The following is a 13,518-nucleotide window of genomic DNA, read 5'->3' as shown; positions in this document are numbered from 1 at the left end:
TATGTCATGTGTAAATATTTCCAATTTTAAGTAAGCATAAAGAAGTCATTATTATTATTCATTTAATGAAGAATGCAAGTAATTTTTGCTACCCTATTGTTTTTAATATATAATATATATTAAACCTATAATTTTTAATGTATAATTTAATAACAATATGGGTGGACTTAAATAATGTTTTTCGTTAAACATGTTAGAATGTGTTAAATTTCTTAATGCGGATGTATATGGAGAGGTAGAGCTTACAATCGTCCTACTAGTGCAAGATAATCTAATTGATGAGAGGTTGTGAGACAACGCCTCACATCGTAACAAAATTATTATGTGTTTTTTTCTGTAGTTCAATTAAATAACTTCTTAATCTCAGTGAAGAGCAGCTAAAAATATATATTGCAGTTATTATCCTTCAGATTCAGGACTCTGGAAAAGCGCTTGGAAGTCACCAAGTGATTTTTACTATGACTACAAGAATGAATTCTAATTTTATATTGTAACGGTCATCACGTTAGAAGATCGGTTAGATTTACCTTTAATAAATAGAGGAATCAACTAGTAAGCATAGACGGCGACAGGCAGACGAGGTAAATTGTTTAAGTCATGTATCGTCGCGTATTACGACGAAACTGTGTATCTAGCTGATGGCTTTTTAGATTTATAACCGCAAGAAATTTTGATATATCAACTAATTGTCTGTGCGTAAAATTACCTCACTCTATGTGTCTCATATGAATCTGTAACCTGCAACGCTTGTCTAAAGTAGTTTACGTTTGGCATTAGTAATATCTACTAAAGTGAAAAGTAATTTTCTACATAAGCATAATTGTCTTCACGATCCGCATTTTAAAAGCAGACTGACGGCTAGCAGTATCACAATGAGGTCTAGGAGCTCTTCGTAGATGATGATAAACTCAGAGAGAAACAAAGAAAGACACAGCGAGTTGACTTCAGTAGCCGCAATAGGTGACATGTTTCTAGTTTCCTAAAGTCGAAGGTATATGTACAAAGCGGTTCTATTATGTATCATACATAACCCATTATATGTCAGTTAAAATCAGAAGAAGAAACTTCTATAACTAGTACAGCCAAAATTTAATTTCATTGTCTCAAATATACACTTTAATACATAATGAACTTTGGCTAGACAACAGAGCGATCTTTAGGATTATGCCGAGCTCATTTTAATCATTTATCCAAATCACCAATTGTGCTTACAGAAACAGAAAACATCAATGTTCCGCTCTCTAACATCCATCGGTATCCTTAGAGACTTGTCGTTGAATTGACCCACCGTAGCTCATTATGCGTCTCCAGCCCGCGTCAATCTCTTACCCAGCGGAATGCCTGGCCATTTTTCCCTCTCTCTTTAAGCGCTGTTGTCAAACTGTGCCTCCATATTCTGCTGTTTTAGCTTACTTATCCACTACGACTCATTCCGATAATTCTCAACAAGTGTATATTAGCAATATCAACTTATTTATTGACAATAGTCACTGTAGAGTTTTTTTTTCAATTTTTCGTACATGCGATATGAACACTCATTTCAAAAATCGCATTGCTTTTTAGATTTGTTCTCTTGAATTGCTCGTTGCGTTTTGTAGCTAGCTGGTATAGGTTGTAGATATTTATTAAAAAATATCTGTCCTTCACCTAAAGTGAGGTCTTCGCTTGACACGGGGCGGTGCATAATCGGTCATCATTCTAACACTGTTTGAAGGTAATCTGCCTGACAGCCACTGTTTCACTGAAGTGTTTCGACCAAGACGTCAATGCAAAAGTGGCCTTAGGACTTCAACGGCACACGAAGTATGCGAATTTGCCTAAATAACTATGACTGTTCAGTTTGTTCGAAGCATGAAGTCTGGCGAAAATGGCTCGTTATGAAATGCTATAGCTGCGCGCCGAAGTCTGACATCCTCTAAAAAATACAATGTATGTATGAGGATGCTAAATATTTAAGCCGTTATTAATAATCGGTGCTGCGAAATGGTCGGACTGGCTGAGTTTATAGTTACAGTTTCCGTTTGTTTTTACATCGGCATTTTTTGAGCACCTTAATATAATACAACTGTTCCTCTTTTTAAATTAGTTAAACTCTTAACCCAGATCTGTATAATAGCATTACCATTAAAATATTTAATAGAATTTATTTATTTATTTATATATTTAATATAAGATGTACATAGACTATTTCAAATATATGTGTTACATTTAAGTCTTTTCTGACGAATACGGAATGGAAATAGAAGAAAAAAAATATTTAAATTTTAGAAGGTGAATCTGAGTTGTGTAGAAGCAATGCTAGGCGGTGGACGGAACAAAGTGGCAGAAGCAGGGGTATGTATGAATTATGTACATGGGGAACAATTTAATAGTCTATAATAGTAATATAACATGGATGTGATGTTAATAAGATATGGTTATGTCAAGCAGAACCTAAACGTAGGATGTCGATAGCATAGGTATTTCTTTGCTATGTTTAAGTGATTTCTTAATCTTCTTAGGTCACAGCTAACTTGGGATATAACGGAAGCAGTTACGCATCTGCTTTACACTGTGAAGATTTATAGGAAGAAAACATTATCGATCGGTCAAATCATTTTAACCTTTTTTTTATCTCACAACATATAGTTTTTGTATAAATAAAAGTTCCCCACATGAACACTATTAGATATGCATTTGTTTTCTTTGAAACGCCAACATTCTTTCTGCGTACTGTCTCTCGCCTGTCTAAAACTGCCCTGCTAAAATGAGACACGTATGATTTGGAAATTTCCATCTGCTCTATTCGGTCTACTGCGAACAAGCTAATTAATGTTCAAATTTAAATGTAAAAAAAAAAAATTAAAATACAAATCGTATCTTGAGCGATATTAGAGTAACTTTCTATAGGGGTGAGGAAAATTAGCATAAAGTCAAGGCAGGCATTCTTCTTTTCCGGTTAAAATCAAGCCCACCATTTCGTAACTAGGGTCAAGCCTCATTTCCTAAAAATCAAGTTTATATAAGTTTGCCGATGTGAGACAAAATCTCCTTCTTACCGACAATTAAAGGTTGGTCACGAGCACAAAAGAAATAATATTGGACAACAGATTTGCGCGTTTTTGGTTACTCTTAGCAGAAACATACCATTCCTATCAAAGTTTATTTCACTTTTTAAACTCGTTTCCAACTTTTTTTTTATCAAGTACCGTAATTAATTTGGCTGCAGACTTGAATATAATAATACTTTGCTAGACAATCATATCCGTCCAACTCCCTGACCATCTTATAAAATTATACTGGATTGTTGAAAACATTTTCCTATATATCTCAGGTAAATAAGTCATTTGTGCTAGAGATTTGGCATTAGTAGATGCGTTAAATTTGTTGAAATGTTTTAATTCTAAAGCGGCTTAAATAGGAGCAAAATTTCTGCAAAAAGATGCTATATTTTGCAGTCCTATTGCGATAAGGGCACAAATGCTGCCCAAGCTCGCAAAAAATGTATATACATTTTATGCTACTTATAGTCAAGGCGCATTATTAGATAGAACGGCTCAAAGACGGTTCTGTAGCTTTCGTTCCAGAAATTTTAAAATCTGAAGAAGGCTGACCGCAAAAGAAAGCTCGATGGTTGAGTGTTACACGAATTATCACGAAAAATTATCGTATTTTCATTCGCGATGTTCTACTGAACCGCAGCGAAATCAAGTTATTTCTATAACCATTGATCACGGATAATGAAAAATTAATCATATACGACAATAATCTGTGAAGGGAAAAAAATAGGTTCTACAACCTGTGGGAAACCCATTAACGTTAAAGAAGGTGATGTTTCATGGGATTTGAAAGGAGTAATGCATTATGAGTTGGTAAATCGATTGATCTCTAAAAATCTCTTTTTTAATCTCTAAAAACGATTGAAAAATGTGGATTGGAATTGGTAACCAGAAAAGGTGTCATTTTCCACCATGACGATGCCATATTACATATATTTTTAGCTACTTGCAAGAATCGAGAGAACTTGGATAGGAAACTTTCTTATATAAACCGTAGAGCCAGGGCTCTGCACCGTTAAACTCTCATTAATTTTGGTCTCTGTAGAACTTCTTTAGTAAACGTAATTTAATTTCAATAGAGAAATGACTTGTTTTTTGTTCGGAAATCACTGAAGCTCCAGTTGCCAGAGAGCATGGCATATCGATCAAAACCGCGCATACTTAGTTTCGTTATATTATCTCAAAATTAAACATAAAATATTTAGATCCAAAAACGGTCAATACTTTTTGTACAACCTATCATGATATATTTAAACTTCTTGTCTATTGCAGTTATCTTCCGAGCGGACCTCATTCTTGAACCGTTCGATAGTCAAGAGGAGACTCTGTGTCATCGATATCTAGTGATGTTTTTGGAAGAAGCAGTTATAAGACGTAAGGGCAATGTTACACTGCTCTTTGATTGCACAAAGGCCAGGAAAGAGAATCTGGTAATTGAGTAAACAGTAAGGATAAAATAACATCGGATGAATTAATTATGTTGTATAAAGGATAAGTTTTTTTAAGCTTTTTGTAAGCAAAACTGTTATCCTAATATGTTGTTTTCGAGTAGCATCGCTTACGATATCCTTGTATTATCCATACCAGTTTTATTAGGCAAACAATGCAATATTATATGGGTACGAACTAGACACAGGGAGAAGGAGTTTTCTTCTATGTATAATTCGTTGCAACTCGATAAATTCAGTTTCCGAATAGCTCGTTTTTGTCATAGATTGAAAGATTTTATATAAATGGTTAAAATTTTCTAATTATTTGTTGTAAACGTCAAATCCTAACTTCAGTCTTTGCATTCTACGATCAACCAGCATATGGGCTACGTAAAGTTCCTGATAAAGCTTTTCAAAAGCTACTATCCTGATTGTCTGGACTTTGTCCTCATCTATGAGTTACCAGTTATATTACATGGTATGTTAGTTAGCTGATTATACTTGTATGAACATTACTTCGTATGATTTCATAGGCTGAGTTGAAGTTTGTCTGGTTTGAGGGATGCTTATAGGCGCATTTCGTTTTGTGTAACGAGTTAGCGGTTCGAAGCAATGCTCGACATCTTTAATCTCAACACAATTGAACCGGAAGCTATTATTATGATTCTTGCATATATAAGTATAATGAGAATCGAAGATCCCAGGGACAAGGAATAAAACCAACATACAAAAATGCTCGTAAAAAATACTGGTATCTTATCTATAGGTTGTAGCAAAACACAAAGTAAGAATAGGTATGTAATTAAAAAAAGTTTTCTATCTCTTTCTCTAAACAGCGTGCTGGAAAATTGTCAGCCGTCTGGTACCAGCAAACGGCATTGATCGAATCAAGTTTGTCGACAAAAAGTCGCTTAGGAAATACATTGACGAAAACAACTTACCACGTTCAATGGGAGGACAAGTACGTAGTAACAGTTTCGTCCTTGGGTGACGTTTGTCTTTCGTATGTCTGGCATTTTATCTCTTGAAGCTGTTTCCATATACGTTGCTCTTTGCGTGGCATTGAGGCAAATCTGCTATGCTATCAGAGTGGGCACTTGCAGAAACAAAAGTCTCGTCTGTTTGACTCTTTTAAATACCGAATACATTCGTTCGTTCCAGTAGAAACACTAGCTGCAAGCAAGCCCCACGTACATAAACCAAAATATTAAAGAAACGCACTTTTTTCAGTTAAAATTATGCGAACTTATTCAGTCTTTTCTATTTAAGTTTATTTAATGTATTACACGGGTTTAAATATATTACACGGGTAGTGCAGGTCCATCAGTAAGCAAATATGTCTCACGAGCTACGCAATGACTCTTTTGAATGATTATGAAATAGACATAAGATAGTTCTTCAAAACCACGGCTTGCAAGATGCAAGTCGCAACATTTCTCACAAATTATTTTTTGAGACTTCATGGTGCCCGTCCGAATAGAAGTTAACATTGTGCGCTAAGCACTGTCACAAAACCTATTTATAGGAATTCGCTTTATTGAGTGTCCAAAAAAGTGAAGTGTAAATGCATAGAAAGGCCTACAATATATTTATTGCATTTCGTTTGCCTTAAGAAAAAGGGGAGCATTCCTATTTGTTCTAAATGTACAGTATAGATTAAAATCTTTTTCCCTTTTAGTTGAAAGGCTTTGATGTTTTGAATTTAATTAAGTAAATGTTTTTGGGTTTACTTCCACATCTTGTGCACAGAGCTTGCTAGCCAAATCTGAAATACATGACGACAGCTTTCATTGATATCGAAAAGTTACAAATATAAATTTGCTGAACTTTTTGTATAAAAGCGTTCCTGACGGCCCGTTTCAACTGCGCACTTCGAAAATGGCTTTAATTCTGATCCAGAAACGCGCATAAATGTCTTTAAAAAAAGCGCTTCTAAATTAGAGTCATTTTTTTAAAGTCTATCGTGTTTCGTTCAGCAAAATATTTACCTATCGTTTCTATATCGTTTCGTTTATATATATATATATAAAGATTACGCCAACACGATCTGCTTCTAATAATTCACCCCTATTTATCGACTCCCTTTATCATCAATTTCTTGTTCATCCTCTTAAATAAACTTTCTTTAGGACCGCGCACCCTGGACTACTCTATTATTGTATGATTAATCACCAATTGAACTTTCTATATAGCTCTCACTTGCCTCGAAAATAAAGTTCCAATCACACGAAATGAAAAAAAATAAAATAAAAAAAATATTTTCAATACTTCTAAGGCAATAATGGCAAAAAAAGCTTAAATCATACTTCAGGAAATGCGATGAGGCCCTCCTATTGTTCGATTAAAAATTCAAAATAGTGTTGCTAGATAGGGAATAGAAGGAAAAAACGAAAAACCTTAATATTTTACACACAGTAACTGAAACATGATAACGTGTTCTATTTCGTTTTTGTTTTGATTTCCCAGAGCGACTATGTCTACCAACATGACAAAAACTCATCCGCGCTGCCTGGATGGCTGAAGACTCTTCACTAAGCGTTCTACGGTTTAAGTCGAATATTCTTAGTGAAACTTTATATAGACAAATTCAAAACTAAAGGCTTTGTGGATATCATTATAACCGCCAACATTGTTTTTATTTTGTTACAACTGAGCTTCCTAACGTTTAACTGAGAAAAAGACTCCGTCAGCTATTCTTCAGCTACCGTAACAGTGGCAAGAAATTATAGTGCTTATTTGTACGTTTATGTTACGGATTTAGATATTTATCGAAACGTAAGTACAAAATATGTAAGTGCATATACCTTTAAAGTTTGGTTAAATATGGAGTGGGTAGTTTTCATATCTACTACAGGCATGCAACGGCATTTGGAAAAACGGGAGATCAGCGACTTGCATGGTAGCCTGTGCTGGGATTTGTATTCTCTTGCAGCGCCAAATCTGCACTATTTTCATGCGAAAAACCACATTTTTTTAACTGATCCTAACAACACAATGTGAGCATTCGGCCCATTTGAGCCCTTTTATCGAGCAAATCAAAAGACGAGGCACGCTGATATGCGATCCCAGAATGTATTTAGTAGAACTTCACTTAACATGGTCTAGGCAAAGAACCTCCCCTCAATAAAATGTTATTGCTTTCTTTTTTCATGCAGCGTTCAGTATGGCTAGGATTCGACAAAAAAGAAATTAATCCTACTAAACTATACTAGGCAATGCCCAGCTTGTGTATATCAAATTGCAGTCACTTCTGCCGGGTCGGTGGTTGCCGCTGAAAGGGGTAGTTTGCTAAGATTGTTTCCCTGCGTTAATCCGATCGGTTAGTTAACGAGTTTTACTTTGAAAAATGTCATCGTTAATCGCTACTTGGTTCTTTTGGCGTATATTTTTAAGTAAACTCAATGTGATGGGCAGTACGCACGTGTTTGGGCCAGTTCAAAGTGAGAGAGAGACACATTGGAAAACTGACAGCACATAGACTAAGATAGGCATAAGAACTAAAATCTATCGGGCTCTGGCATAGGTGGTTAAAAAGTTTCCTATATAGAAAACTAATTAAAATTAGCTTCACATTCTACAGGACTAAATGAGAAAAGTAGTAAAAGGAGCAGGAAACTGACTCATTTTAACAATGAAATATATTAAATTTCTAAGAAGATTCTAAGACTCTAAGAAAAAAGATTCCCCCAGAGGTGAGAACGAAAAATGTTTACACAGGAAGAACAATCGCGACTATCAATCAATATCGTAACCAACAAAAAAAGTATATATGTAATTAACAAAACTAATTTAATAGATATATGGTTGGTAAGAATCCTCACATGAAACATGTGAGGATTACTATTATATATAATATGGCTTAGAGCGTTATACCTGTGTTCCTACAATGCAAATAATGTAAGGAATCTGAAGATAATTTTTTCGCTGTCATGCGCAACGAAATGACTAAAAACTGCATAGAAGGTTTCGTCGATACCTGCTAAGGGTAGACAGAGAATCTTGGAAAAATAGTGTGCACCTGAAGGTAGTGATCTGTCATAGAAGTTCATGCTGTTGTTCAGGCGTCGCCTTCTAAATATTGTGGGTAGCAGTTCTTGAAAAGTAGCTTGCAAAATAAACTGTCTAAAATTCCCCACAGGCCACTATCAAAATACTTTTCCTAGAAAAACAAATGCATGTTATAAGCACAGTTATATCAAATAATATATTTATTTGTTTGGATTAATATCATTACGATTATTTCATGTTTTGCTTTTTTAAGCATTCGATCGGCACTTATCGATCTAAAATATACACTAATAGCGTCTAAATTGTTTCTGGTGCATCTGTTCCTCAAGGAAGCCGCTTGGAGTATGATTATTTAAATAAAAATTATTTAAAGCTTAGGTATTTAACTCATAATACGGCTTTCTAACTAAGTTTTAGACAATTGGTCGACCAAACATGGCTAATCGCACAGTATAGTATTTGGCAAGCAACATATAAAAACGAAGATACAATTTATTGCATGGAATTCATATAGTTTGTACCGCCACATCTCGCTCGGGCTGCCGATGATGCTTTTTAGAAAATAGAAGCAAATTGTTGTTTTTTACTTTCATCGTGGACGCTCGTACGCCTACCTGTAAATGTGCGGAGCAGCTGGGCTCAGCAGATCTCAAAATGCCGGTACAGTTACTGAAAGAAACCTGGCACTAAAATCTCCATTAGGTTTGCTGTATGCAACTGTCTGCTGATGGTACGCAAACGTTCCACAGAATAGCTCTGAGCAATACTTGAAGAGTAAATCGAGATAATTCTTTTTCAGCTTTTAGCCATTCATGGCATTAAAATAGTGAATATGCTTTCGATGCGGATGGACCGATGTTCCGGACCGATATCATCCTTTTTCCACCCCAGTAGCTCTGTTACATTGCACCACTGTACAGACCGATGGCCCCCTCACTTTAGATTTTTCAATTGTAGTAGATTTAAATGGAGACTGAAAGCTATTTAACCATTTCTCGAACTCTGTTTTGTTTCGCTTTTCAGACCATGTTGTATTGATGTGAACAGATGCTAATATCATGAAGCACAATTTGAACTATAGACCAGGTACTACCAGCCTGGGTCCTCAGTGTTCAAGTTTTACGTCCAGGATTGCCGTTACGCATTCGATTAGTCGCTTGTTTGAAATACAGCGGTCTAGCTTGATGGGGCTTTCATGGCAGTGTTGCGACTCCACTTGACAAGTTGGGTAGAATAACGACTTTTGCTTTTATACTAAACCTTTAGGTTATTTTCTAAATGCTTGATCGTCTGCGACACGCAATTTTCTCAATGCCCTATACATTATGGCTGTAGGAAACAATATCTACTAGGGGAAATTTCGACGTCAGGGCCACATGCTACTTTTAATTGTAGTGGAATCTGCACGCACCAATCACATGAGCTCAAGCTAAAAGTAGCGATCACTTACTTGGAGTAGATTTTCATAGATTTCGAGGGAACACGCTTATAAATCCAATAGATGTAAGACTAAAACTGGCGTCCTTTTCCAAAGTCGAACAGCTTGGCCTGAATTAAAGTGTAACCTCTAAATCAGGATCTAGAAGATTGAAGAAGAGACTACACTAGATCTAATAATGGAAATATGTAAAACAGACTTTGACAGATAAATTTCGTATGATAAATACACTATAGTTTATCGTTAAATATTCAACGACGCTCAAAAAGTCCAACAAAGCTCATGCAGATTTTTCCATTTTCATGCCGCATGTTCCTGCAGTATTTACATGAAACATTGCACGAACTGCAACTATCAAAGATCGCAAAACAGTTACTCTGAAAACTCCAAAGCGGCTGATTCATAATAGATTAACGTCTGACTATCTTGTAGTAAGGTCCAACAGTTTACGGAGTGAGTGTGGTATAGAGCGGCTACATAGATACCAGGAACAGTCCATGACAATTCAAGTTTTGCTTTTGGTTAGTATTTTATCGCGAGTGGGATGATTACAGCTGTTCAACCTATTTTTGAATGAAGACTTCTTTTATTGGTATAATAATCGGTACCCCGACCTACCAAGGGTCTGTGGAACGAACTTTCTCCTACATATCGGATATTGAAACATCTCTCTGGTTTTATTCAAACATATTATAGATAGTTATTGATATCATTATAACCGCGTCTCCAGTGATATTTCAGTCCGGTAACTGGTCGCAGCGGCTGGATATGTAGTTGCCGTAGTGCTTCGGTCTATTAGTCGATGTTTTTTCTACCCTGACTTCACAAGTAATCATTTTGCCATCCGCCTTTTAACTTAGGTAATTCGCTATTTCATTCTTAAAAACATTTGGTTGCTTATGAATTCTAACCCAAACTGCTACACTGGCAACGATGTTTTTGCTTTGTCAAATTATATGAAATTATTTGGTACCACAATGGTGTCTTCACGACCGTTGCTACGAGCATCATGCCAAACAGTTTCCACGGTAACAAAAGTATGCCAACTTTAGGTGAGGGTGAAATCCGAAAAGAGTTGGGTTCGGGGCAGAATTTTTTAAAATTCGATGTTCATATTCTAATAGCCTTCTAAATGCAAAAAGACACTAATTTGCCACCTAACTTTTCTCAATCTTTATAAATATTTTCTGTAAAACCCGTTTAAATTTCTTTACATATCAAAGGAATTTTGCGGAGAACCAATTTGCGGAAATCGTGGAAGGAAGTAACGCTTAGAGATTTCGATAGTCGATATCGCATCTAGTTGATCTTCTAATAATATTATATTATAGATGTGGCGGAAATTATAGCTAAGGTTTTTAAAAATGTGCTAAATATAAATTTTTAACTAGCTGCAAGATATGCAATTGACGAACAAATGTACTTAGGTTGTGCCTAATGCGAGAGTTTTGCTTTGAGTAGCAGTGTATCGTATACCATTTTTTAATTAATCGTAAATCCCTAAATTCGAAAGTTTGAAGTTCTGAAAGATGTATCGCTTTTTCAAAATAGATCAAGTATGCATATGTATATTTCATGACCTTCGGTGATTGAAGGAATCTAAACTGTAAAAGTAGCTGGCAGGTTTATTAAGATGAATAAAAAAACAAGCGCAAAGTTAAAGAAGCTCTTAATACGAACATTACCGTGATGCTAATATCTAAAGAGGCAAATAATAGTTACAATATATAATAAGATATATAGAAATCGCGTAACCTTTGTGTATAATATAGCGCGTGTACAATATATTTCTTCCAAATATTTAAACGTCTACTATTCTAGCGGGCAGTGTCCCTGTCTAAGGATAAATTGCTCAACCAATGCTAACAGATAATTCTTTTCACAGCCTAAACAAAATATGTTTATCTAAATTATTGAGTAATTTGGTCTACTTTTCAAACTTACTTTTATGCCGGTTCCTATTCGATCACCTCAAAAATAGCAAAACTTGGCTGCGTTATAAATGATTTGATATATAGTTTTTCCAACATCTCTAGTAATTAAAAGGCTATCACGTCGCCCTAGTTCACCCGAAGAAAAAACTATTACAGGACGCAAGCGCCCAGATATAGATGTGACTGCAGTAGAAATTGCAAGCTGGGATGGGAACCAGCGCCACATTGCAAAAATGTTGCTCAAAAGTTGTTGTATTACTGATTCGTTCTATTTACTACCTCATCTATTTACACGCCTTGAATTATTCCATCGAATAAGGCACCCTTTCTGTTGAAATCCAAATAAAGTGCCTAAACAAAATGGAAGTGCAATAAAAAACAATAAGCATATTAGTGCATTTTAATAAGCTAATGAAAACCCTGTGTAAATTGCTACAGAATAATTAGTATGCTGGAGTAGTTATGGCGCCACCAGGCGGTCGTATTACCTTGATGATTAGTTAAAAAAGAATAGTCCTCTAAGGTAAGGTAAGAATAGAATGTAATAGTTAGTTGATAGATACATGAACACAAATGGCTTGAGCCTTAGTAAGCCATTAAGCTGCTGAGGCTAAAATCCCTGCTTCTAACGAAGGGTTCTGCAGCGCTCTAAGCGTTTTGGCGGTGTTCAACATGTTAAAATAGTGACACAACACGCTCTACTCAAAATCGTAACGCTGTTTCATATATTGTCTTTCAACTGTTAATTGCCCTAATATGTGTTGGCAAATAATATGTTGCAATTACAGTTGAAACTGTGGCTTAAAAAAGAAAAGGGAAGATCTCCTATAAGCCTCATCTATATCAGCAGCATATCTACTAGGCCATTAGTAACTACATCAGAACACATTGTTACTTCTGGAACGGAATGCTCTAAAATTTTCCCTGTACGAAGAGTTGCCTGACTACTCAAAATTGAACTATAGAGAACAAAGGGATCACATAGGACATGTAACACAAAGCATCTTCGCCGTCTCGGGGTCACTAGGTTTATTGCTTCAATGGGCAGTCTACGTTTTTTTCCCAGAGCGTAGACGACAGCTATAGTTTAATCGTCTATCTAGTGCCGTTTGTACCTCGTGATTGCTAGTGCTTCCACACATGAAAACAAAAGCCTATTAAATTGCGCAATTTAGTCATAATGCTGATTCTGTAGGAAGACTACTACATGTGGCAGTTGCCTACTTGGTACAGCTCTGCACTCCTAAATATAGTAAACATTGGGAAAAGGTTCTATCAGCATAAAACAGATCTAAGGCATTCTCGATAGCCCTGTGTTTACAGCTCGTTTGGCTGTCAAATTTAGCAGTTCTTTGTCATCGCAGATCTTCGTCACTCTCGAATGATCTTGGAGTAAGGCGTATTCTCAAGCTTATAATGCCATCTTTGAATCGAGAAAAATACCTCTGAGCAGTTTTTATCAGGACGGAATCCATTCCACACACGGCATGAGTATCCCGAACTGCTTCAGTAACTTTTCCAAGACAAAATAGAAAATCAAAATTGAACCTGCACTTTCTTTTACCAGAAATATCCGTGAAATTGACATAACACTACATAAGGGAATTACCACGAACTCTTAGAGGAAAGAGAACGCTTTCGAATGGTATACAGAATTAATAAGGGATTAA

The 13,518-nt window shown here is 35.8% G+C and overlaps 1 protein-coding gene across 4 annotated transcripts in view; it reads left to right on the top strand.

The window, feature by feature from the left end:
• LOC111243097 (motile sperm domain-containing protein 2-like) overlaps window positions 1-7,088 on the top strand; it is a 16,226-nt gene extending 9,138 nt beyond the window's left edge. Inside the window, exons 4-7 of one of the 4 annotated variants that reach the window (XM_022788175.2) lie at window positions 4,311-4,468; window positions 4,847-4,946; window positions 5,305-5,429; window positions 6,935-7,088. In XM_022788175.2, the coding sequence (XP_022643910.1) occupies window positions 4,311-4,468; window positions 4,847-4,946; window positions 5,305-5,429; window positions 6,935-7,003 (452 nt within the window). In that variant the 3' untranslated portion in view covers window positions 7,004-7,088. Of the gene's footprint in view, window positions 1-4,310; window positions 4,469-4,822; window positions 4,947-5,304; window positions 5,430-6,934 lie in introns of all 4 variants that reach the window. The other 3 variants (XM_022788174.2, XM_022788178.2, XM_022788177.2) reach the window with 3 other exon arrangements.
• The last annotated feature ends 6,430 nt before the right edge of the window (window positions 7,089-13,518 follow it).

This window comes from Varroa destructor, unplaced genomic scaffold (genome assembly GCF_002443255.2).
Source record: "Varroa destructor unplaced genomic scaffold, Vdes_3.0 BEIS01000001.1, whole genome shotgun sequence".
In the NCBI taxonomy this organism is placed as follows: Eukaryota; Metazoa; Arthropoda; class Arachnida; order Mesostigmata; family Varroidae; genus Varroa; species Varroa destructor.
The sequence above is the reverse complement of the archived record's forward strand: the minus strand, read 5'-3'. Positions and strand labels throughout refer to the sequence as shown.